This window comes from Lathyrus oleraceus, chromosome 6 (genome assembly GCF_024323335.1).
Source record: "Lathyrus oleraceus cultivar Zhongwan6 chromosome 6, CAAS_Psat_ZW6_1.0, whole genome shotgun sequence".
Classification (NCBI taxonomy): Eukaryota; Viridiplantae; Streptophyta; class Magnoliopsida; order Fabales; family Fabaceae; genus Lathyrus; species Lathyrus oleraceus.
In genome coordinates this window covers 343,336,651-343,364,304 of record NC_066584.1, presented here as the reverse complement: position 1 = coordinate 343,364,304, position 27,654 = coordinate 343,336,651, and the positions used below count along the sequence as shown (strand labels likewise).

General features: G+C 41.1%; 1 protein-coding gene across 1 annotated transcript in view; it reads right to left on the bottom strand.

Moving 5' to 3' along the window:
• The window catches only part of LOC127095562 (uncharacterized), a 32,727-nt gene extending 6,091 nt beyond the window's left edge, over positions 1 to 26,636 (bottom strand). The window contains exon 1 of the mRNA XM_051034236.1: positions 26,452 to 26,636. Coding sequence (XP_050890193.1) covers positions 26,452 to 26,636 — 185 coding nt within the window. The remainder of the gene's footprint in view (positions 1 to 26,451) is intronic.
• Between the last annotated feature and the right edge of the window lie 1,018 nt (positions 26,637 to 27,654).

Below are 27,654 nucleotides of genomic sequence, written 5' to 3'. Positions count from 1 at the left end.
TAATGTTGATATGGCTCCAGAGAGAGACCCGTTTAGGTCGTTGTCTCAAAAGGACAAGGAGACGTTTAACGAGTATGCACAAATATGGATAGAGCTTGCTGCTCAGATTACACCTCCTTTGGAAGAAAAGGAGATGACTAAGATTTTTCTCAAGACCCTGAGCTCATTTAATATGAGCGAATGATTTCCAGTGCCCCTAGGGATTTTACCGAGAGGGTAAACATGGGGATGAGGCTCGAAGAAGGTGTCCGAGAGGGACGGTTATCTAAAAAGGAGGTGTCATCCAGCAAGAGGTATGGAAATAATTTCAGTAAGAAGAAAGAGATTGAAGCAAATGTAGTTTCCATTGGGAGGCAAAGGAGGCCTCATGCAATAAGAAATCAACCACCCCATCAACATCATCATCAAGTATCATCAGTGATCCCAGTATTTTCAGCTAATCAGTCAACACCAATTCAACAACAACAACGTCAACAACAACAACCACAACAACAAACAAACACCTACAATAACAAAAATACCAACAATCATCAACAATCAAATTTTGAGAGGAAAAAGGTCTCTTTTGACCCAATTCATATGACATACGCAAAATTATATCCCTCTTTGGTTCTCAAGAACCTGTTGCAACCAATAAATCCTCCACAAATCCCTGAACCACTTCTATGGTGGTATAAACCGGAACTACGCTGTGCTTTTCATCAAGGAGATCCCAAAAATGATATTGAGAATTGCTACCCTCTCAAGTCTGAAGTCCATAAGCTGGTAAAAAGTGGAATGGTGTCCTTTGAGGATCTTGCGCCAAACGTCAAAGCTAACCCATTACTTGCCCATGGAAATTCATCTGTTAATATGGTGGACGGTTGTCCTGGAGAGTTCAAGATATTTGATGTACGCTTCATAAGAAGGTCCTTGATGACGATGCACAAGGATATTTTCTTGGTTAGCGATTGTGAGCATGATCATGATGGTTGTGCTATCTGTAGTGTCAATACCAGAGGTTATATTGTTGTGAAGAGAGAAATCCAGAGATTGATGGATGAAGGTTTGATTCAGATTGTTCAATCCCGTCATATAGATGACGATGTCAATGTTATAGTCCTGGTTTTCAAAACTCCTGAGAGAATGGTGATTCGGTACGACAGCAATAGTAGTAACAACGTCAGCAATAGATCGGTATCGCCGTTGGTTATACGGTTGGCGGGTCCAGTCTCGTATGCATACGATAAGGCTGTCCCATATCAGTATAATGCTACCATGTTGGAGAATGGTCAAGAGGTCCCTTTGCCTACGACCAATTATTTTGTGAGCATAACAGATGTTACCAAGGTGACCTGTAGTGGTCGTGTGTTTGGGCCGGTGTTCCCAAAGAATATGGAAGATTTGTCTGTTAATAAGAAGGACGATGTACCAGTGGTAGATTCTGTTAGTGCTCCAAAGTGTAAGTCTGGTGAGTCCAGCGGTTTTAAGCCTAACAATGATGATGAGGTTCTTTGTTTGATTAAGAAGAGCGAGTTTAATGTGGTGGAGCAGCTGCTCCAAACTCCCTCCAAGATATCAGTAATGTCTTTGTTAATGAACTCAAAAGCATATAGAGAAGCACTGCAGAAAGTTCTTGAGCAAGCTTATGTGGAACATGATGCTACGGTGGATCAGTTTGATCATATTATGGCTAAATCACTTTCTGCAACAATCTCAGTTTCTGTGATGAAGAACTCCTCGAGGAGGGTAGAAATAATAACTTGGCTCTGCATATCTCAATGAACTGCAAAGACGACGCTCTGTCAAATGTGTTGGTAGACACCGGGTCCTCATTGAACTTACTTCCAAAGTCAAATTTGTCTAGGCTGTCATACCAAGGAGCTCCTATGAGATATAGTTGCATGATCATCAAGGCATTTAACGGTTCTAGCAAAACTGTGATTGGCGAAGTGGCCTATAGCTGTTTGTTGGGAAGGCCGTGGATTCATGAGGCAGGAGCCGTTACTTCAACGTTGCAATAGAAGTTGAAATTTGTCAAGAATGGGAAGCTTGTTATTGTTGGCGGGGAGAAGGCATTGCTGGTTAGCCACTTGTCATCTTTCTCTTATGTAGAAGCTGAGGATGAGGTTGGAACTCCGTTCCAAGCCTTATCTATTGTTGATGAAAAGAGAGATGGGGCACCCATGTCCTCATTCAAAGAGGTGCTGAAGGTTGTTGAAAATGGTTAGTCTGATCAGTGGGGACAGATGGTAGCAGTCTCCGATAACAAGGGCAAAGACGGATTGGGTTTCTAACAAGGTTCATCCGTGGTTAGACATGAAGATGTGCAACTCAGTTTCCATAACAGAGGGTTCATTCATGGTAATGAACAACACTTAGCTATTGCGCTAGAGGGTGATGAAGATGAAGACCGCACCAATTTTGTGACACATGGAAAAGATTGCAACAATTGGACTGCTGTTGATATTCCTATTATTGTGCATCGATCTAAGTAATTTCTTTTATTTGTTTTTGAAAATCCTTCTCCTATGCCTAAGGGAGAAGTGAACATTGCTTGGGCATTTCAAATTTGATCATTAATGAAATATAATTTTATTCATCCACATCTATGATGGTTTTATTTTTACTTTTTGCTTTATTCTAAAAATGGTAATCACAAAAAACATAAATAAATAATATAATTATCCATCTGCATAATATTTGGTAACAATCCACTTCTCTAAAATCAAAATATCAAATCATTATGTAGGTTGCTTTTTAACCCCATTGAATACAATGATCCTTTTCCTTCTCCAAATTTTGAATTCCTTGTGTTTGAGGCTAAGGAGGAAAGTGATGAAGAGGTTTATGATGAATTGTCTCGTCTTCTTGAGCATGAAGGAAAAACCATTCAGTCGTTCAAAGAGCAGATTGAGTTAGTCAACTTGGGTTCCGAGGATGATGTGAAGGAATTCAAGATTGGATCTTGACTATGTCCTGAACTTAAGAAGGGGTTGATTGATCTTCTCCGAGAGTATTCAGATGTGTTTGCCTGGTCCTATCAAAACATGCCTGGGTTGGATTCTGAGATTGTGGAGCATAGATTGTCGTTGAAGCCAGAATGCCCGCCAATCAAGCAAAAGTTGAGAAGAAGTCATCCTGATATGGTAGTGAAGATCAAAGAGGAAGTGCAAAAGAAAATTGATGTCGGTTTCCTTGTGACTGCTGAATATCCGTAATGGGTGGACAATATTGTGCCTGTTCTGAAGAAGGATGGAAAAGTATGTATGTGCATTGACTATAGAGATTTGAATAACGCCAGTCCGAAAGATGGCATCCCTCTGCCACACATTGATATGTTGGTAGACAATACAGCTAAGTTCAAAGTCTTTTCGTTTATAGACGGATTTTCCGGTTATAATCAGATCAAGATAGAACCAGAAGATATGGAGAAGACCATATTCATTACACCCTGGGGAACATTCTGTTATAGTGTTATGCCTTTTCGTTTAAAGAATGCTGGTGCAACCTACCAAAGAGCAATGACTACTCTTTTTCATGATATGATGCATAAAGAGATTAAAGTCTATGTCGATGATATGATTGCTAAATCAATTGATGAATAAGAACATGTTGAGCATTTGTTGAAGTTATTCCAGCATTTGAGGAAGTATAAACTCCGCTTGAATCCCAATAAGTGCACTTTTGGTGTTCGTTCTGGAACGTTTTTGGGCTTTATTGTCAGCGAGAAGGGTATTGAAGTTGATCCTTCCAAGGTCAAAGCAATACAAGAGATGCCTGCGCCCAAAACTAAGAAGCAAGTCAGAGGTTTTCTCGGTCGCTTGAATTATATCTCAAGATTCATTTCACACATGATTGCCACATGTGCGCCTATATTCAAGCTTCTTCGGAAAGATTAGTCTTGTGATTAGACCGAAGATTGCCAAAAATCTTTTGACAGTATCAAAGAGTATCTGCTTAAACCTCCAATTCTGTCTCTGCCAGTTGAAGGAAGACCGTTGATCATGTATTTGACTGTGCTTGATGAGAGTATGGGTTATGTTATAGGTCAGCAAGATGAGACTGGAAAGAAGAATTTTCAATTTACTACCTCAGTAAGAAGTTCACCGACTGTGAGACTCGGTATTCTATGCTTGAGAAGACTTGTTGCGCATTGGCTTGGGCCGTTAAGCATCTGCGTTAATATATGTTGAATCATACCACTTGGTTGATATCCAAAATGGATCTAATCAAGTATATTTTTGAGAGGTCTGCTTTAACTGGGAGGATTTCCCGTTGGCAAATGTTGTTATCAGAGTATGATATTGAATATCGATCTGAGAAAGCGATCAAAGGTAGTATCTTGGCTGACCATTTGGCTTACCAACCCATTGAAGAGTACCAGTCAGTGCAGTATGATTTTCCTAACGAAGGGATCTTGTACTTGAAAATGAAATATTGTGACGAACCATTGCTTGAAGAAGGGCCAGAACCTGGTTCCCGTTGGGGCATGGTATTTGATGGAGCTGTTAATCACTATGGTAATGGCATTGGGGCAGTGATTATTACTCCTCAAGGCACGCATTTTCCATTTACAGCTAGATTGACTTTCAAGTGTATAAATAATACGGCAGAGTATGAAGCTTGCATTATGGGGATTGAAGAGGCCATTGATTTCAGCATCAAATATTTAGACGTCTATGGAGATTCAACTTTGGTTGTGAATCAAATAAAAGGTGAATGGGAGACGAATCAACTCGGTTTAATACCATATAGAGATTATGCGAGGAGGATTTTAACTTTCTTTACGAAGGTTGAGTTTCATCATATCCCTCGAGATAAAAACCGGATGGCAGATGCTCTTGCAACGTTGGCTTCAATGATCGTAGTGAAATATTGGAATGAGGTTCCAAATTTGACTGTGATGCATCTTGATAGGCCAAGTCATGTGTTTGTTGTTGAAGAAGTCAAAGATGAAATGTCGTGGTATTACGACATCAAGTGTTTCCTCCAAAGTCAAATTTACCCGTCTGCGGCATCTTTGAAAGATAAGAATACTTTGAGAAGATTAGTTGGAAATTTATACCTAAATGGTGATGTGTTGTACAAGAGAAACTTCGATATGGTTTTGCTCATATGTGTGGATAGACACGAAGCAAACCTGTTGATGGATGAAGTCCGTGAAGGTTCCTTTGGTACTCATCCCAATGGACATGCAATGACAAAGAAGATGTTGCGAGCAGGTTACTATTGGCTGACAATGGAATCTGATTGTTGCAAGTTTGTGAAGAAGTGCCACAAGTGTCAAATATATACAGATAAGATTCATGTTCCTCCGACACTGTAGAACGTCATTTCCTCCCCATGGACCTTCTCCATGTAGGGAATTGGTATGATTGGTATGATTAAGACAAAGCGTCGAATGGACATCGTTTCATTTTGGTGGCAATTGACTACTTCACAAAGTGGGTTGAAGCGACATCATATGCGAATGTGACCAAGCAAGTTGTTATGAGGTCTATCAAGAATAAGATTATATGTTGTTATGGGGTACCAAGCAAGATCATTACTGATAATGGATCAAACTTGAATAATAATAGGGTGGAAGCTCTTTGTAAAGACTTCAAGATTGCACACCATAATTCTTCTCCCTACAAACCCAAGATGAATGGGGTTGTTGAAGCCGCAAACAAGAACATAAAGAAGATCATCCAGAAGATGGTTGTAACGTATAAGGATTGGCATGAGATGCTCCCATTTGCTTTGCACGGGTATCGTACATCCATCTGCACTTCAAAAGGGGCAACCCCTTTTTCACTTGTTTATGGTATGGAAGTTGTGCTCCCCATGGAGGTTGAGATCCCGTCAATGTGTGTGCTCATGGAAGTCAAGTTGACTGAGGCTGAATGGTGTCAGACCAGGTATGACCAATTGAATTTGATTGAAGAGAAAAGGTTAACTACCATGTGTCATGGTCAGTTATATCAGGAGAGAATGAAGAAAGCTTTTGATAAGAAGGTCAAACCTCGTGTGTTCAGAGAAGTTGAACTTGTGCTCAAGAAGATTCTATCTTTCAAACCAGATTCTAGGGGAAAATGGACTCCTAATTACAAAGGCCCATATGTTGTCAAGAGAGACTTTTTAGACGGTGCTTTGATTCTTACAACTATGGATGGTGAAGAGTTCACTCGTCCTATGAACGCAGATGCAATCAAGAAATACTTCGCCTAAAAAGAAAAAGAACAACTCGCTAAGTTGAAAACCCGAAAGGGAGGCTTAGGCAAAAATGAGAGTCTCGGTGGATTGAAAACCCGAAAGGGCGATCCAGGCTAAAGTTAGAGACATAAAACAGAAAGAGTTATCCTGATAAATTGAGTACCCCCACCTTGGGGCAATTTATGCAAAAATTAGAGATTATGGCAAGTAACTGCAACCTGCTGATCTTCAGTTTTGAAGACTTTCTTGAGCCCATTGTCGGATTCTGATCCCTAGTAGCAGTCAAGAGCATAGTGGATATCAAGAATTGGCAGGAGGATTAGTGATCATTGTATTTAATGTAACATTTTTCCATGTAAATTACCATTTTCAACTTTGTAAAGATCTATGGAGTCTTGCCATTTACAAACTACCATTCTATTAAATAAAGTTAAGCTTTTATCCAACGGTTTCTACTCTTATTTAATTCAGCCAAATAGTTTTAAATTTTATTATGATCATTTTGAAAATTAAAATTTCAATCAAAACATTTTCTTTCTTAAACATATAAAAGCGGTAATTTTAATCGATTTCATTTAAAAGGAATATCAACAGCGGTTTGAAAGCAGTAAGCCCTAAATGTGGAGCATTGTTGGTTCTCCCCAAAGCAGTAGGTGCGATTCCTCCTTCACCCTCAGCAACATGATTAGTGCCCAGTGTTTGTTGATTTCCCCAGACGATTAATTAGCCGTTATCCCCATGTCGCAACGCGAAAAACAACCGGCGGAAAAAATACAGAGCCACCACCGACGCTATTCATCCTATGACGGAAAAGGAGCGCAGGACTAACCTAAGAAAGGGAAAGGAACGGTCTTACGACCAGAGATTACAAGGCACGGGAGTCGGTTACGCAAGGGGAAGGTATTAGCATCCCTCACATCCGCCGTACTCGACGGGATCCACGCTCAAAAGATAGCTCAAAGAGTAAAAAAAGGGTTGCTAATAAACTGCTCAAAGAAAACTACACAAATTGGAATAATAAACAGGTGAAAGAAGAAAGAAGACGGAGGAAATGGACTCGGCAGGATGTTGCATCCTGGGCCTACGTAGTTTGTCAGAAACAAACATCAGAGTCAACGTAGTTCGGGGAAAGGGAGGCATGCTCGCTAAGACATCGCGTCTTATGCCTACGTATCTTCTCTATCCAGAGGAGAATCAGAGCACTCGTAGCTCGGCTAACGCACGCTGGAACAAGACACCACAAAAGAGACGCTGAGACATCAAAAGAAACACTCAAAAGGAAACAGAATGCCAATACATGGACTTACACCCGACTCCTAACAATAACAAACAAGGAAACAAAATGCCAATACATGGACTTATATCCGACTCCTAACAACAAAAACAAAAGGAAACAGAATGCCAATACATGGACTTATATCCGACTCCCAACAACAAAAACAAAAGGAAACAGAATGCCAATACATGGACTTATATCCGACTCCCAACAATAACCAACACAAATGAACCCCGAATATGAACCCCAACTGAATAACAAACACCAATGATCCCCAATATGAACCCCTAGTAACAACAACCGTCACAGATGAACCCCGAGATGAATAACAATCATCACAAATGAACTCCAAAGATGAACCCCAAATAACAACAATCGTAAATGAACCCCAAGTGAATGACAGAAGAAATCCCCAAGCTATAAACATACCACACAAGTCCACGCTGGACAAACAAGTACTCACACCAAAACAAGAAAGGAGGTGAACACACACACAAAAAAAAAACAAAAGGGTGCCCGGAGAGATTGCTCGCAACCTCCTGCCTACGTATCTCATCTGGTATGAGAATCAGGGCGACGTAGTTCCCCTTAACAGGGGTAAAACACTCTCCTAACCAGAGACCAAGGAGACAACAAACTAATAGGGAGACTAAGACTCGAGCCTAATAGTTGTCATGCAATCAATACAACTCTTCTAACATGCATTCAACTTCCTCAAAAATCAATCATACAACTCCTACAGAAATGGAGATGAGAAGAGAAAAGCAGATAAACACATCAGCACAAGTGAACAAGCATCACACACTTTATCCATACAAGAGTCTCAAACAATGGGTGGGCTTTAGTCAAGAGGGGTCATGTCAACCTCGACAAACAAGCCAAACTGTAAGGGTAATCTGTAGCTCTTAACCACTAACATTGAACGTTAGGGTGAGCAGATCAAACTGGTAATGAGGATGAGACCTCATAGCTCTTAACCCTGGCCAGGGTGAGCTAATGACAAAGAAAGCATAGGGATCCAGAAAGTGAGATCCTATTCCACTTGACAGACTCTGGACAAAGATCTTGGGTACATGTTCTGGAGCATCAGCACGTAATGCGAGCATAAAGAACGACTCACCGAATAACGGGGGATTGGCTACTAATCCCTTTTATCCGTCAATTGCCTCATCTCTTGGAGGTCTTATCAAATATAACATGCCTCTTCTGGGAGGTCTTTGGGCACAATGTTAAACAAACACAAACAGAGCCTCTGAGGGAGGACTTGCCAGCCAAATGCCTGCCAAAAAGGTGACAGGACTTCCAGACTACATGAAGTAAGAAGCTAACTACCTGAGTGGTGTGTCAACCACAATCCAATGCTCAAGCAAGAGCAAAAGCAAGCAAGCAACTAAGGTACCTGTACAAAGGCTAAACAGTTAGTACTTCAGTCATACAACCAGAAAACAAACAGTGAAACTCTCCCACAGTTTTACAATTCAGTGCATAAGTGCCTTGGCACTCAAATGAGCTCATGAGTTCACCATATCAATTGAAACCCTACAACACAAACATAGGTTAGTACTCAATTGCATTTGCATCTCACAAGTGAGAACAAATCAACCATCAATGCTAAATGTCCAAACCTGAAACAAAAGACAAAGTTAGTTTATGTACAAAACACTAGTGCAAAGACTAGATTCAAAACCAAATCAAATGACCAAAACAGAACCCAATATTTTACACAATGCACATTCAAACAATCCACAAAATGTCCTCAAAAGGACCAGCATCAAATCAATAAGCAAGTATCTCAAATGATCAATGTAATGCAAGGACAAAAAATGTGCATAAAATGATCTTCCAACTTAGAAAATTCACATCAAATCAGAAATGCATGCAATGACCTTGAAATTTTTCATACAAGTTCCTCATGTCATGAAAAAGCAATATGCAAAAGATCAAATCCAGAAAGGTTCAAATGATATATGAACAAAAATGCAACAATTCAATGTCAAAAATGTGACACAAATTGTCACACTATTCTCTATGTATCAAAAATGATGATAACATATGATAAAAAATCCAAACCAGTGACCAATAATTCACATCATGTGTGAATGTTAATCATACAAAAAATTGGATCCAATGGCTCAAAAATGAGGATTTCACAAAGCATTGAATGCAACATATCAAATTAGCACAATGTTCATTCAAAATTTCAAAAATACATATCCAGTCATCAACAATTCATGAAAATAATACCAGAAAAATGTAGACATTCATACAAAACTAGGGAAAAAAATTAGAGTTCATTTGGACCATTTTTGTATTTTTTATGATTTTCCTAAAATGAGAAAAATAAATGGAATAACATGGAAAATTGGAGGGAAACAATTAATTCAAATAAAATTTGGAAAATCCTGAACCGTTGGATATGGCGCGCTATCTAAATCAATGGCTCACGTTTAAAGCATCAAAACGCAGTGCTTCATTTATGACTCAGCATGCACACTCAGCTTTCAGCGCTCACGCGTGGCCAGTCAAAGCGATCCTAGCCAACCAAACCTCCACGCAATGCATGACATGGAGCCAACTCAGCCAAACCCTAGAAAATACAAAGACGCCGGAGCTCCGCTCCAGTCGTCTTCTCCGGCGAACTAGGCGGTGGCTCCGCCGTGCAAATTTGCAGAATTTGACAAATCCTATACCAAACGACTCGTCCTTCAATGTAGATTCCAAATATGATCTTAGATTATCCTAATTCCTCACGTACTTTGCAAATCGAAGAGAATAAAATCCTAGATCTAAACTTTTATTCATCACTACAACCTCAATTCTCAACCATTTCAAAATCTAAACACATGTACATGACCTATGCATCAAGATCTACATTTCCATATCCTTAAATCAGCAAAATAAGAGAACGAAAATTTGGTCACCTTGAAATGGAAGCTTCTGAAATCGTGCTCTCACAAGCTCACATGCTCTAGATCATCTCCTCTACCCTTGTCTTGAAGCTTTATGCAAGAAGCAATGCTTGAAACCTTCTGAATTCATCTCAATTTCCAAAATCCATCAACATGGATTGTGCTTGAACTGCTCGAAATCTGGTTGAATTGCTCCAATCAATGGCTGAATCTTCCTCAATGAAGCACCAGGAACCAGAATATGCAAAGAGATTTGAGAATTATGTGGAGAAAATGGAAAATCGAAGAGAGAGAAAGTTGAGAGAGTTCTTGATTTTCAGATCTGAAATGTTAGTTATGGTGGTTATGGCTAGGGTTTTGGTATTTATACTTCATGTTTATGATGCTGAAAACAAAATTAGACCTTCACTAAACATGATTAGTGAATTATTAAACCAATTGCAAAAAATGAATAATGACACTTCATGGCCATAATGCACGTATAGTTTCCCATGCAAGGCTTTCAATTCACTCAAATATGGTCTATGGAGCATGCTGAATTGAAACTTTGCCTTGATTCCTTGTGAATTTTGATTTGTGGCATGGTATCATCCTTAAGGCAAGTGTGAAATAATGAATATTTTGGCCATGATTCCTCTTGCACAATTGAGTCAAATGATGTCAAATTGAGATGCCTTGAACATGAGAAGCATTTTGCAAAAACAATGAACCAATTTGAAGCATTGTAACAAAAGTTATGCCATTTTGAATTTCCATGCACACCTTGTGATCAAATGACCATAACTCCTCAACCATTCATTATATGGACATGAATTAGGACTTTTTGGAAAGGGGAGACAAAGATCTACAACTTTCTGGTTCACCAAAAATCCATTTGAAACATCTCTGATATTGAAAAGTCAAGTTGAAAGTGGACCAAAAACTTGCCAAATTTGGAAACTTAGAATTATAGGTCACTTTCCATTTTTGGTAACTTTTGCCATGACCTTTGAATCTTCAAGATGGATGTTTAGAACGAAGAATGGACCTCTTTTGAACATGATTGAGGTGTCTCAACTCATTTACCCACCTCATAGCCCTCAGTTGACTGCACAGTTGACTTTTTGGTCCTCAGATGACCTTGAAATGTCCTGATCAGCTTGAGCCCCTACCACTTGGTGAAATTGCTTCAAAATGAAACCCTAGCTCATGTAAGCTCTTCATAACAATCATTTGATCCTCATCCCAAGAAAATACCTCATCTCTTTGAGAAGCCCTGGTTGGAAGAATTGCATTGATTAGGGTTGACCAGAGGTCACAACCCTAATCCAAAGGAACTTGAGAATGAACTATGAAACCCTTGATGCTGATGCAACCATGATGATGGTAATATATCCTTGCAAACAAGATGATACTCAAGACCTTTGAAGAATCAAGAAACCCTAACTAAAGCCCATGCGCTCAGATGGTTTATCATCAATTCATAGAGACCCTCAGGCTTGAATCATGTAACTTCTCCATCTTTTAAAAAGACCTTGGAGGATGACCTTCTCATTTCAAATGAGATGCAAAATTAAATGCCTAATGCCCTAAAATATAAAATGCAATGTGTCAAACTAGTCTCAAGAAGAGGAGGGAAAATTTTGAGGTGTTACAGCTGCCCCTATTCAATCCACTGTGAACCTGTCGATATGAACAGCCTCGGCTTTCCAGATGATCAGGGTGAAGAGTGGTTGAATACAAAGAACAAACGAATAATTTGCGCACCACTGGGAATTTCACACTGAAGTGAAGTGAAGTAACAATGCCTGTCAGAATCGGCAAAGAGGTGGTCTTGAAAGGAAAATCCGTCTGGTACGGTGAGAGTCGGTCTGAATACCGAAAAAGAATGTTAACCTGGATACCAAAATAAATGGTAGCACAGAAATAACCATGGCCTGAATGCCGCTCATCAGTCTGAATACTGGAAAATGACTTCGATCTGAGCATCGGAAGATATGAGATTATTAATATCATTCTGAACACCGAGAGACTGGCCTGAATGCCACTTCGGTCTGAACATTGGGAAAAAAATTGGCCTGAATGCCACTTCGGTCTGAATACCGGAAAACTGGCCTGAATGCCACTTCGGTCTGAATACCGGAAAACTGGCCTGAATGCCACAAGTTGCATCGACCTGAATGTCGGAACCTCATTCGATCTGAACATCGGAAAATCTGGCCTGAATGCCACATCGGTCTGAATACCGGAAAGTTGGCCTGAATGACACTTCTGCTGGGGATTTTCTCTTTGTTATTATTATTATTATTATTATTATTTTTGCTTTTCTTGAACCCCCAAAAACTTCTTTGATTTTACTTCCAAACAATGAACCCCGTTCTCCAGAAGACACTCTGCGTCTCCTTTTCTCCTGATGGACCCCAATCTCCACATTGATCATGTAACGTTCTTCAATCTTAACTTCCCTCTCCGAACGACGGAAATTTTTTCCCCCAATATCGCACTACTAGGGAATACTGTGGATTCAAAATCACGATGCCAAACTCGTCAGAGTAACATCTTCACCAACCAGCTAAACCAATTCTCAAACGGTAACCACGGCTCGATACTAGTTTATGCTTGCAATGCCGATGCATGAACCTTACAGCGTAATGCTCCATAACCATGGAAATACTACGCAATTAATTATGCAATATGCTATGCTTCTCTAAATGATGAATGCATAAAAAATATCCCCCTCAGGGGACGACACGAGCAGCTCTGCTGAGGAAAGAGGAACCCTTAATGGGGATGACCTCCACTGAACTCGATCCGCTTGGGGACTTCACTGGGGAAAAACTACCAACGCACACCCCTGCCGGGGGAACGACAACCTTCAGACCTGCCGGGGAAATAACAATCTCAACCCTGCTTGGGGAAACAGCAAACTTCAGGCCTGGCTGCCGAGGAAACACCGACCTCGAACCCGCTGGGGAGATACGGAATATTTGACACGGAACACCTGTCGACTCGTCGAACACTGGCATTCACCATCTAACCATAATGTCAATTTTCACTTCTTCAGACTTTGAAGAGTCTTCTTGATTAACCCGCTAGGATTGTCGCAATTCTTTCGCCGTCTTTACACCATTCCTTAACTCCTTGTCCCTGATTGGACCCCAAAGGAATATTTTGTCAAAAATGAACGCTTCATACCACAACCTGCAAGTGAGTGAAAATAAACCAACAACACCTGCAAAAGAGATCGTTAGATAAAACGTGCCCCAGGCGTGCCAAAATTTCAACACCCAGGTCACTCAACCTTCCGAATAAGATTTCAAGTTTTCAATCCTATAAACATGCATTGGAAGGGACCCCTATGTCTGAAAATGCAAAGATTCTTTATCAAAATAAACGGATGTTTTTGCAATCAAAGCGGTAATGAAAACAAAAACAAAATTATTTGACTGAATATGCATTTTATTGATTGAAAAAGGTGGCTCGTAACTGAGTAATACACAGGAAGCAATCTCTAAAAAGAGGTAATTGCACACAAAAGGAAAATCTATCCTAATGGCAATGGGAACCCATGATCTCATCGAGTTCCAACCCGGTTACAACCCATATGTCCTCAAGACTCTCCGCACTTTCTGCCTTCCGAAACAAGACGCTTCCGATCGATCTCCGCTTTCAGATTATCCATGTGTCTTAACCAAAGTACAAATGACCATGCTAGACGCAGTTGTTTGTTTCATTCCCTCTTTTACCTGGATCGCCCTTTCGGTTTTTCAGTCCACCGGGATACCCTTTTTTGCCCAAGCCTCCCTTGTAGGGTTTTCGACTTGCTGGGTGTACAGTTTTTTTCTTTTTATCCCTAATTTTTGCCCGAACCTTTTTTCATTCTTTTCTGGTTCGTTGGGATGCCCATTTTTGCCTGGACTATTTTATTCTTTCCGTCCAGCGGGTCTTTTATACGAAGTATTTTTTAACTGCGTCCGCATTTACAGGGGATGGAAAATTCTCACCATCCATAGTCGTCAACAAGAAGGCTCCGCTAGAGAAAACCTTCTTGACCACGAATGGACCTTCATAATTGGGTGTCCACTTGCCCCGACGATCGTTCTGAGGAGGAAGGATCCTTTTCAACACCATATCTCCCACATGGTACACACGAGGTCGCACCTTTCGGTCAAAAGCACGCTTCATTCGCTGCTGATACAATTGCCCATGATAAATGGCTGCCAGCCTCTTTTCCTCAATCAGGCTGAACTCTTCATACCGAGTCCTTACCCATTCAGCCTCTTCCAATTTCACATCCATCAGGACTCTCAATGACGGAATCTAGACCTCAACTGGTAGCACCGCTTCCATCCCATACACAAGCGAGAAAGGCGTTGCCCCAGTAGACGTACGCATTGAGGTTCGATACCCATGCAATGCAAACGGCAACATCTCGTGCCAATCCTTATAGGTCACGACCATTTTCTGCATGATCTTCTTAATATTCTTATTAGCCGCCTCGACCGCCCCATTCATCTTCGGACGATAAGGAGAAGAATTGTGATGCTCGATCTTGAACTCCCAGCACAATTCTGCCATCATCTTGTTGTTGAGATTAGAACCATTATCCGTAATGATTCTTTCGGGAACCCCATATCTGCAAATGATGTCTCTTTTCAGGAACCTGGCAACAACCTGTTTTGTCACGTTTGCATAAGACGCCGCTTCCACCCACTTGGTGAAATAATCGATAGCCACTAATATGAAGCGGTGCCCATTCGAAGTCGTAGGTTCGATCTTTCCGACCATATCAATGCCCCACATAGCAAACGGCCACGGAGACGACATCAAACTCAATGGATTTGGAGGCACGTGCACCTTGTCAGCATAAATTTGGCATTTATGACATTTCCGCACAAAGTTGAAACACTGGGCCTCAATTGTCATCCAATAATATCCAGCCCTTAACAACTTTTTCACCATCGCATTCCCACTGGCATGGGTACCAAACGACCCCTCGTGCACTTCTTTCATCAATTGGCTTGTTTCTTTGTCATCGACACATCTGAGCAAAACCCAATCAAAATTCCTCTTGTACAAAACCCCATCTTTATTCAGATAGAACTGAAATTCTAGTTATCAGACTTTCGATGTCACACGGGTTGTTATGACATCCAATTCTGCACAGACAAGAATTATGCAGAACTTAAAAGTAAGTGCAGTAAATAACACAAGTAATTGCTTACCCAGTTCAGTCCAACATGACCTACGTCTGGGGGCTACCAAGCCAGGGAGGAAATCCACTATTAGTAGTATTAATTCAGAGCTAAACTCCCCCGTTTACAACTCTTCACTTAATCCCTACCCAATGCAATTTCAATCTTACACTAAGATCAGAGTTCCTACTCACTCCCCCTCAATCACCTCAGTGATTACTACCTTTAATCAATATTAAAGACAACTATGAAGTCACACTTCAAATAACTCTTGATTGTGCTTGACAACTTTAATCAAGATACACAACACTCACGCTTAAAAGCTTAGAGTGACACAACAGTTACAATTCAATGAACACCCTATACCAATGTAATCATCTACGAGATAATAGCTTGGCTTACAAGATATGTCTAATACAAGACTCACAAAAATACAGCAGTGAAATATGATGAACACACTAAATCTTCACGCCTAAAATCCCCAGTCCTGAATGAAGGATTGCCATCCTTTTATATTGCAGCACTTGGGCCTTGTACTTGTATTCTCCTGAATTTAAGGTCACGCGAGTTCCCCTAAATTCCACATCTAGGTTAGTAACAAATAGGCTATTTGTTAGGTTCATTAAATGTAGCTTGGTTGTTGGTTTCCTGGATTTTCTCTCAGCTGTTGAATCCCTGAAGAATAGCCTGAGAAAAATGATGAAACAGAAAAACTAAACAACCTACAATATAGCGTACGCTGTCAGGAATGAATGTCACAACAATCAGTTTGACATTCAAGTCACTAACCATATGCTAAGTCTGTTTTTCCTGAAAACAGACTGTACAATTTGCTGTACTGTACAAAATCAATCTATCCAGGCTTCAGTATCAGTGTACATTAATAAATGTCAAAACATCCAATTTTGACATTCATTCATAGAGACTTACATCAGGTCTGTTATCCTCTTGATAAGCAGACTGACAATAAATACTGAGTTATAGTAGAACATCACCTATTCTATTCCTCAGTATCTGCTGACAGGTATGAATGTCATAACATCCAGTTTGACATTCAATAAATCTTGTATTAGCTAATCCTGCAGTACACTACTCAGAATGTCATGACATCAGCCAAGACATCAGAGTACAACTAGATATTCTAACATACAATGCAGTCAAACAAACATCTCCACAACATGTCATGACATCAGTCAAGACATTAGAATCCAGCTAGTGTTTTACCATACAATGCAGCCAATTAAACACCTACAAACTCCCCCTTTGGCAAATTTTTGGCTAAAACACTTTGGTCTCACAACAGAGTCCATAGCAGCGGAAATCTCACATCTAGCAGGAAATTAACCTAGCTAATACACTCAGAGTGGCAGCACACTCACACACATGGAAGTTAAATAAAAACTTCACATAGCAGCACACATACAGAAGTTAAATAAAAACTTCTAATTGCAACACACATACACTTACTCACTCTCATAGAAGTGGAACATCAGCTGCATAGTAGGGGATCTTGAATCTGTCACGAATATCTGTTTTAACAAAACAATCTGTTGTCCTGGGGTATCACCTGTTACTCGCCCTTTTTGTCAAAAATGTTGCCAAAGCAACACTTCAAATTACAGATCCACATAAAATAAACAGAATTACACAAACATGACAGAATTACAGTCTTGGTTTTACTTCATAGTTTCAACCAAGTCAACACCCACTTGATCTTGTTTCACAGTTTTGATCAAGTAGTCACACTCTTGCTTTACAGTAGGTACCACCATATCAGATGCCATGACTTTGTGTCTGACATCCAGAACCACTCCGGCATGAACATTGTCCTTGAACACCTGCAGGTGCATAGGCTGCCTCAAGTTAGGATATCTCCTTAACCTCTTGTTGTCACACTTGTTGCAAGTGACATAGCTATGATCTGTTGACCAATCAGAGCACACTTCCAATTGTTTAATAGGCAGAGATATTAAACAATACATCCCAAACATCATTGGTTGCTATAAGTTCTCAGAGAGACATATTCCCAGTTTGCCGCTTAAGTTTTCAAACTGAGTAGCATTCAGAGCCTTTGTAAATATGTCACCCAGTTGGAGTTTAGTGGCTACATGTTCCAAGGTAATCACTTTGTCTTCCACTAGATCTCTGATGAAGTGATGTCTAATGTCAATATGTTTGGTCCTGCTGTGTTGGATGGGATTCTTGGAAATATTGATGGCACTGAGATTATCACAGAACAATGTCATGACATTTTGAGAGACATTGTACTCAGTGAGCATCTGTTTCATCCAAACTAGTTGGGAACAACTGCTTCCAGCTGCTATGTATTCAGCCTCTGCAGTGGACAGAGATACACAATTCTGCTTCTTGCTGAACCATGATATGAGATTGTTTCCCAAGAAGAAACATCCTCCTAATGTGCTTTTTCTGTCATCAGCACTCCCAGCCCAGTCAGCATCACAGTACCCAGATAGGACAGGCTCAGAACCATGTGAGTACAGCATCCCATAATCACAAGTCCCATTGATGTACTTGAGAATCCTCCTGACTTGATTCACGTGGCTCACTTTGGGCTCTTCTTGGTATCTAGCACACACTCCAATTGCATAGGAAATGTCAGGTCTACTTGCAGTTAGGTATAGAAGACTACCTATCATGCTTCTATACAAACATTGATCGACACTGGGCCCTCCATCATCTTTGGTTAACTTTAGATGAGTAGGTGCAGGAGTTCTCTTGTGCCTAGCATTATCCATACCAAACTTCTTAACTATGTTTTTGGCATACTTTCTTTGGGAGAGAAACATAGAATCCTCTATTTGGTTGACTTGCATTCCAAGAAAATAAGTCAGTTCCCCAACCAGACTCATTTCAAACTCAGATTGCATCTGGTGAACAAAATATTTTACCATTTGCTCTGACATTCCACCAAACACTATATCATCCACATAGATTTGAGCAATCATGATTTTGCCATCTTCATCCTTCACAAACAAGGTCTTATCTATCCCACCTTTTCTGTATCCATTTGAGGTCAGAAATTCAGTCAACCTTTCATACCAAGCTCTAGGTGCTTGCTTCAACCCATACATGGCTTTCCTCAACTTGTACACATGTTTAGGTTGGTTAGGGTCACAGAACCCTTTTGGTTATTCCACATAGACTTCTTCATTGAAGTAGCCGTTTAAGAATGCACTCTTCACATCCATTTGGAACAATTTGAATTTCAGAATGCATGTTACACCTAACAACAATCTGATTGACTCAAGCCTAGCAACGGGTGCAAACGTCTCATCAAAATCAACCCCTTCAACTTGAGTATATCCTTGAGCTACTAGTCTTGCTTTATTCCTAGTAATTACTCCTTTCTCATCAGACTTGTTTTTGTATATCCACTTGGTACCAATGATGTTAGTCCCTTCAGGTCGAGGAACTAGCTCCCATACTTCATTCCTTTTAAACTGCTCCAGTTCATCTTGCATGGCATTGATCCAATATTCATCAGTCAGGGCTTCTTTCACATTTTTTGGTTCAACCTTGGATACAAAGCAGGAATTTGAGCTAATTTCCCTTAATCGGGTAGTCACACCACTATTGGGATCTCCTATGATAAGATCCTTAGGGTGGTCTTTCTGAATTCTGATAGATGGCATTTTGGTGGGTGCATCTACCTCACATTCAGTAGGAGTCTCCTGTACTTCTTCAGACTTGACTGGTATGTCTGTTGTAGTATCAAGGAATGTTCCAACATCCTCTATGACATCGATTCCTTCCTCTTTATCATCCATAATAACATTTATGGATTCCATCAGGACATTGGTCCTGTAGTTGAACACTCTGTAAGCTCTGCTGTTAGTTGAGTATCCTAGGAATATACCCTCATCACTTTTGGGATCCATTTTCCTTCTCTGTTCACGATCTGTGAGAATGTAGCATTTACTTCCAAAGATATGAAAGTACTTCACAGTGGGTTTTCTGCCTTTCCATATTTCATACAGAGTGAAGGAGGTTCCTTTTCTCAAGGTGACTCTATTGTGAACATAGCAAGCGGTATTCATAGCTTCAGCCCAAAAGTGCATAGGGAGCTTCTTTGCATGAATCATAGCTCTGGCAGATTCTTGAATAGTTCTATTTTTCCTTTCAACTATCCCATTCTGCTGAGGAGTTATAGGAGAGGAGAACTCATGACTTATTCCTTCAGACGAGCAAAACTTATCAAACTTTGAATTTTTGAACTCCGTACCATGATCACTCCTAATTCGGACAACACAACTGTCCTTTTCCCTTTGAAGTCTGATGCACAGGTCTTTGAAGACATCAAATGTATCTGACTTCTCTCTGATGAAGTTTATCCAAGTGTATCTGGAATGGTCATCAACCACCACAAATGCATATCTCTTTCCACCCAAACTTTCAACCTGCATAAGTCCTATTAAGTCCATGTGCAACAGTTCCAGAACTCTGGAAGTTGTAGGATGTCCCAGCTTCGGATGAGACATCATGGTTTGCTTTCCCACCTGGCATTCTCCACAGACTCTTCCTTCATCAATAAGCAGCTTTGGGATTCCTCTAACTGCTTCCTTGGATATGATCTTTTTCATTCCCCTTAAGTGTAGATGACCAAGGCGTCTATGCCACAGCTTCACCTCCTGTTCTTCTTTGGCAGAGGAGCACATTGTGGAAAAGTTTGAGAGCTTAGGTTCCCACAGATAACAGTTATCTTTGGATCTGGATCCTCTCATAACTTCTTGATTATCTCCATTTGTCACAACACATAGCTCCTTAGTGAACTGAACATAGTATCCTTGATCACATAGCTGGCTTATGCTGATGAGGTTGGTCGTCAGTCCTTTTACTAACAATACATTGTTCAGTTCTGGGACTCCAGAGCAGTCTAGCTTACCCACACCTTTTTATTTTTCCTTTAGCACCATCACCAAAGGTCACATGGTAGTGTGAGGTTGTATATCCACCAATATATTCTCCATACCAGTCATATGTCTTGAACAGCCACTGTCAAAGTACCAGTCTTCTCTGGTAGATGCCCTTAGAGCTGTCTGAGCTAACCTAGCATACCATTGTCGCTTCTTGATGGGGACATAGTGCCTATATGTCTTATGCTTAGGCCTGACATGAGGGGCTTGGTTAGGGTAACCATGAAGCCTGTAGCAGAAGGCTTTTATATGGCCAAGCCTACCACAGTGGTGACATCTCCATTTCTGGAATTTCCTCTTCTGATGATTATTCATCCTGGTTCCCTGATGTTGAGACATTGGATGTGACCTTCGCTTGAATTTCTGAACTTTAGCCTTTGGGCGTTTGAGTTCAGCTGAGGATTTTTTCACAAAGCCTAAACCAGATATGGTTCCAGACTTCTGTCCCACCTTTAGGATCTCTTCCAAGGTGTCAGTTCCTTTATTCAACATTCTGATGGATTTAGTCATTTGATCCAGCTTGTAGGTCAGCAGGGTTATCTCACCATTTAGACCCTCTATGATTGTCAGATGCTTTTGTCTCTCATCTTCCAGCTCCTTGATGAGCTTCTTCTGCTTTTCTCCTTGTACACGCACTTCTGCACTGGTGACACATAACTTCTTATAAGCTGTAGCAAGTTCATCAAAGGTCAGTTCATCTGCACTTGAGTTATCATCAGTGGCACAAACACTCGTTAGTGCAGTGATATGTTTAGCAGATTCTCCTCCAGATTCACTTTCAGAATCTCCCTCAGACCATGTGATAGCTAGCCCCTTCTTTTGCATCTTGAGGTAAGTAGGGCATTCAGCTCTAATGTGTCCATAACCTTCACAACCATGACACTGGATTCCCTTGCCTTGGTTGAACTTTTCTTCAGAAGTTGATCTTTTCCTGATGTCAGAAGAGATGTTCTTGACATTAGGTCTACCTCTTTGATCAATCTTCTTCACGAACTTGTTGAACTGTCTCCCAAGCATGGCTATGGCTTCTGATATGCTTTCATCACCTCCAGTATATCCTGCTTCTGACTCCTCTTCAGTATTTGATACAAAGCTACGCTTTTGTTCTACTTTTCAGCATTCTCACACAAGCCCATTTCAAAGGTTTGGAGAGAACCAATGAGCTCATCCACCTTCATCTTGCAGATATCTTGAGCCTCTTCTATTGCAGTGACCTTCATGGAAAATCTCTTAGGTAATGACCTGAGAATCTTTCTTACAAGTTTCTCTTCAACCATTTTCTCCCCTAAGCCACCAGAGGTGTTTGCAATCTCAAGAATATTCATGTGAAAGTCATGAATAGTCTCATCCTCTTTCATCCTCAGATTTTCAAACTTGGTGGTCAGCATCTGAAGTTTAGACATCTTCACCTTGGAGGTACCTTCATGAGTTACCTTGAGGGTATCCCACACTTCCTTAGCCAGCTCACAATGGTGCACCAGTTTGAAGATGTTCTTACTGATTCCATTGAACAATGCATTCAAGGCCTTAAAATTTCCAAGGGCTAATGTCTCTTGCTCCTTGTCCCACTCTTCTTCAGGAATCTACACACTGCCTCCATCTTCACCTGTCTTCGTTGGATGTTCCCATCCTTTGTTGACAGCTCTCCAGACTTTTCTATCTAGAGACCTTAAGAAGGTTATCATACGAGGCTTCCGGTGATCATAGTTAGAACCATCCAGCATGGGTGGTCTATTTGAGTGTCCTATATCCTTGTCCATGGTACTAGAAAGTAACTTCCCTAGATCTCAGCCAGAAATTAACAGGCAGGGTGCCTGCTCTGATGCCAATTGAAATTCTAGTTATCAGACTTTCAATGTCACACGGGTTGTTATGACATCAAATTCTGCACAGACAAGAATTATGCAGAACTTAAAAGTAAGTGCAGTAAATAACACAAGTAATTGTTTACCCAGTTAAGTCCAACATGACCTACGTCTGGGGGCTACCAAGCCAGGGAGGAAATCCACTATTAGTAGTATTAATTCAGAGCTAAACTCCCCCGTTTACAACTCTTCACTTAATCCCTACCCAATGCAATTTCAATCTTACACTAAGATCAGAGTTCCTACTCACTCCCCCTCGATCACCTCAGTGATTACTACCTTTAATCAATATTAAAGACAATTATGAAGTCACACTTCAAACAACTCTTGATTGTGCTTGACAGCTTTAATCAAGATACACAGCACTCACGCTTAAAAGCTTAGAGTGACACAACACTTACAACTCAATGAACACCCTATACCAATGCAATCATCTACGTGATAATAGCTTGGCTTACAAGATATGTCTAATACAAGACTCACAAAAATACAGCAGTGAAGTATGATGAACACACTAAATCTTCACGCCTAAAATCCCCAGTCCTGAATGAAGGATTGCCATCCTTTTATATTGCAGCACTTGGGCCTTGTACTTGTATTCTCCTGAATTTAAGGTTACGCGAGTTCCCCTAAATTCCACATCTAGGTTACTAACAAATAGGCTATTTGTTAGGTTCATTAAATGTAGCTTGGTTGTTGGTTTCCTGGATTTTCTCGCAGCTGTTGAATCCCTGAAGAATAGGCTGAGAAAAATGCTGAAACAGAAAAACTAAACAACCTACAATATAGCATACGCTGTCAAGAATGAATGTCACAACAATCAGTTTGACATTCAAGTCACTAACCATATGCTAAGTCTGTTTTTCCTGAAAACAGACTGTACAATTTGATGTACTGTACAGAATCAATCTGTCCATGCTTCAGTATCAGCGTACATTAATAAATGTCAAAACATCCAATTTTGACATTCATTCATAGAGACTTACATCAGGTCTGTTATCCTCTTGATAAGCAGACTGACAATAAATACTGAGTTATAGTAGAACATCACTTGTTCTATTCCTCAGTATCTGTTGACAGGGATGAATGTCATAACATCCAGTTTGACCTTCAATAAATCCTGTATTAGCTAATCCTGGAGTACACTACTCAGAATGTCATGACATCAGCCAAGACATCAGAGTACATCTAGATATTATAACATACAATGCAGTCAAACAAACATCTCCACAACATGTCATGACATCAGTCAAGACATTAGAATCCAGCTAGTGTTTTACCATACAATGCAGCCAATTAAACACCTACAAGAACGCCATGGCCAACCTCCTCAGAGTCTTTCGGTCCTTTTTAGATGCTCCCTCGGGATACTCTTAGGTCTCCAGATAACGCTTGATGTCATAATACCACGGCTTTTCATCATCAGGCACGATTTCGATAACAAACACATAAGCCGGTCTATCCAGCCATCCCACCTCAACAATAGGAAATTGATTCCACCACTGCACTTTGATCGAAGCGGCCAGAGTAGCCAAAGCATGTGCTAAAGGATTTTCTTCTCTCGGCACATGGTGGTAGTTCCACCTTGGTGAAGAACGTCAACAATCTCCTCGTATAATCCCGATATGGAATTAAGTGAGATTGATGCGTAAGCCATTTCCCGTTAACCTAGTTCACAACCAAAGCTGAATCTCCATAGATAACAAGGTTCTTGATTCGCAAATCAATCGCCTCTTCGACACCCAAGATACAAGCTTCGTATTCAGCCACATTATTGGTGCATTCAAATGTTAGCCGGGCAGCAAAAGGAAGGTGGGATCCCTTCGGCGTAACCAAAACAACACCAACTCCACTACCATTCACGTTAACGCCCCCATCAAACATCAGAATCCATTCGGACTCAGGGTCAGGCCCCTCCTCCGGGATCGGTTCCTCACAATCTTTCGATTTGAGAAACATGATGTCCTCATCAGGGAACTCAAATTTCATCGGTTGATAATCCTCAATGGGTTGTTGGGTGAGGTAATAAGACAATACACTTCCCTTTATTACTTTTTGGGAAGTGTACTGGATATCATATTCAGTCAAAATCATTTGCCATCTCGCAACCCGTTCGGTCAATGCTGGCTTCTCAAATATATACTTGATCGGATCCATCTTGGAAATCAACAAAGTGGTATGAACCAGCATATACTGTCTCAGTCGGCGAGCAGCCCATGCCAAAGCACAACAAGTTTTCTCGAGCAGTGAATATCTTGTTTCACAGTCGGTAAACTTTTTTCTAAGGTAGTAGATTGCATGCTCTTTTCGACCAGACTCATCATGCTGCCCCAGTACACACCCCATAGACCCCTCGAGGACTGTCAAGTACAGGATTAACGGCCGCCCTTCCACAGGAGGCATCAGAATCGGAGGCTCCTGCAAATATTCTTTTATTTTTTCAAATGCCGCTTGGCAATCATCATTCCACCTGACCGTTTGATCTTTTCTCAACAACTTGAATATGGGTTCACACGTGGCTGTTAGATGAGATATGAACCGCGAAATGTAGTTCAATCTACCTAAGAAACCATGAACCTCCTTTTCTGCTCTCGGTTCAGGCATTTCTTGTATCGCTTTTACTTTAGCAGGATCAACCTCGATTCCCTTTTCACTTACAATAAACCCCAGCAACTTACCGGACCGCACTCCGAAAGTGCACTTGTTCGGATTCAACCTCAATTTGAATTGTCTCAACCGGTCAAACAACTTGGCCAAGTCTACCAAATGCCCCTCTTCCGTTTGGGACTTCGCTATCATGTCATCAACATAGCATTCGATCTCATGTTGAATCATATCATGAAACAAAGTCACCATAGCTCTTTGATACGTGGCACCGGCGTTCTTGAGACCGAATGTGATGAACGTCGTTTTCTCCATATCATCTGGCGACATTTTAATCTGATTATAGCCAGAAAAGCCATCCATGAAGGAAAACACCGAGAATTGAGTTGTATTATCTACCAACACATCGATGTGAGGTAATGGGAAATCATCCTTCGGGCTAGCTCTATTCAAATCCCGGTAGTCCACACACATCCTCACCTTTCCATCCTTCTTCGGTACCGGCACAATGTTCGCGACCCAAGGCGGATAATTAGTGACAGCTAGGAAACCAGCATCCAACTGCTTCTGCACCTCCTCTTTGATTTTCATGGCCATCTTGGGTCGAGTTCTGCGCAACTTCTGCTTCACTAGAGGACAATCTTCTCTCAATGGCAACTTGTGTACAACAATATCGGTATCCAACCCTGGCATATCTTGATAAGACCAGACGAAGATATCAACATACTCTCTTAATAGTGCTACCATTCTGCTCTTGACATTCACCTCCAAAGCGGCCCCAATTTTCACTTCCTTTCTGTCCTCCTCGGTGCTCAGATTGACAACCTCAACTTGCTCCTTGTGCGGTTGAATCACCTTCTCCTCTTGCTTCAACAACCTGGCTAACTCCTCCGGCAGTTCACAATCTTCTTCGCCTTCTTCTTCGGCATGATAAATCGGGTTGTCGAAGTCATATGGAGGTGTAACAGAATTGTTATCAATGAGATCTAGAGAATGATCGCATCTGCATGAATGTTGATTCATGCATTGCTTTAGAGCTGGAACGAGACAAATTAAAAGGAAGGAAAATGAAAATAACCATTGCCATTTTTATTTTATTTTTATTAACTGCAAAAATAAATGAAAAACAGGGAACACCGCTTTTAATGTAAAAACTTCCGTTTATTAATGATGTAAATATTGCAAAATGAAACACATGAGGTGGCCCTTACAATGAACCATTACGTTTCGGGCAACACGTATGGCTTTCATGCAAACAGAATTAAAAAACAGAAATATTACTCTTCACGCAGAGTGACAGTGATGATATTTTCGGCCTTCCAGTTCTGGATCTCCATCCCTGGTATGCACGGTTTTATCCACGAGTCGAGCTTGCAGTCACTGTTAGTCTCTTCACCCACCATACAGACGCGATCTGGATCTAGCATTCCAGCACTAGTGAACGTGAACGGTTGATGACGACCTCTATTCTGCCCAGACGAGCCTTGGCCCGACTGATAGCCAATCCCAAACCTGTCCTCTTTCGCCGCAATGTCTATCATTCTTCCCCAACCTGGGGCTTCTCCACTTCCCACCACCTCCACGGCCTGTTTGTAAGAAGCAATGGATGGCTTCTTCTCTTTCCCAGCAAAAATGGAATTCTCCACCTTGACGGTTTCAAACTCCTGACATGGTGTCTCAAATATTTCACCGTCCATTTCGACATATTTGAATGATGACAACTGGATGACAAAAATATCCTCCTCCCCACAAACTGTTACGACCTACCCGTCCTAGATATACTTTAACTTCTGGTGTAAAGTCGAAGTTACTGCCCCAGCAGCGTGTATCCATGGTCGACCCAACAAGCAACTGTATGCCGGCTGAATGTCTATGACATAGAACACAGACTTGAACACCTCGGGCCCAATCTTCATAGGGAGCTCAACTTCCCCAAACACAACCCTCTTAGAGCCATCAAACGCTCTAACCACCAAATCAGTAGGCCTCAAAACCACTTCTTCGCAATCCAACTTAGCCAGGGCCTTCTTAGGCAACACATTGAGTGACGAGCCGGTATCAACCAGAACGTGCGAAAGCACTGCTCCTTTACACTCCATCAAAATGTGTAATGCCTTATTGTGATTACGTCCATCCACGGTAAGATCGAGATCAATGAAACCCAACCCATGGCTGGCATTGACATTTGACACCACTGTCTCCAACTGATTGACCGTAATCTCCTGCGGGACATAGGCCCTCTTCAAGATTTTTAACAAAGCATCTTTATGCCCTTCTGAGCTTAACAGCAAAGATAAGATTGAAATCTTGGACGGAGTATGCTGCAAATGATCAACAAGTTTGTACTCAGACTTCTTGATAATCCTTAAAAACTCCTCGGCTTCATCATCAAGCTCATTCTCCGACCCAACAGGCATCGGTGCCGCTCTAGGAGTACCCTCATTCACCACCTGTTTACCTTTGCCCTGACTAAAGCCTCGACCTTATCTCTCTTTTCTTTTTCTGCATCCCCACTCCTTAACGTGTCAGGCGCAAACAACCTCCCGCTGCGAGTGAAACCACTAAGTCCGGCATTATCCACCGCGATGGTAACTGGAGCCGCATCTGCCGGCGCTGACAAGTGGACAGGATCAAAATAAATGGTTATTGTTGCAACATCCTCCTTCTCTAAATCAACTTTCTCAAATCGGAGACTTCCCTCATCCATCATTCTCT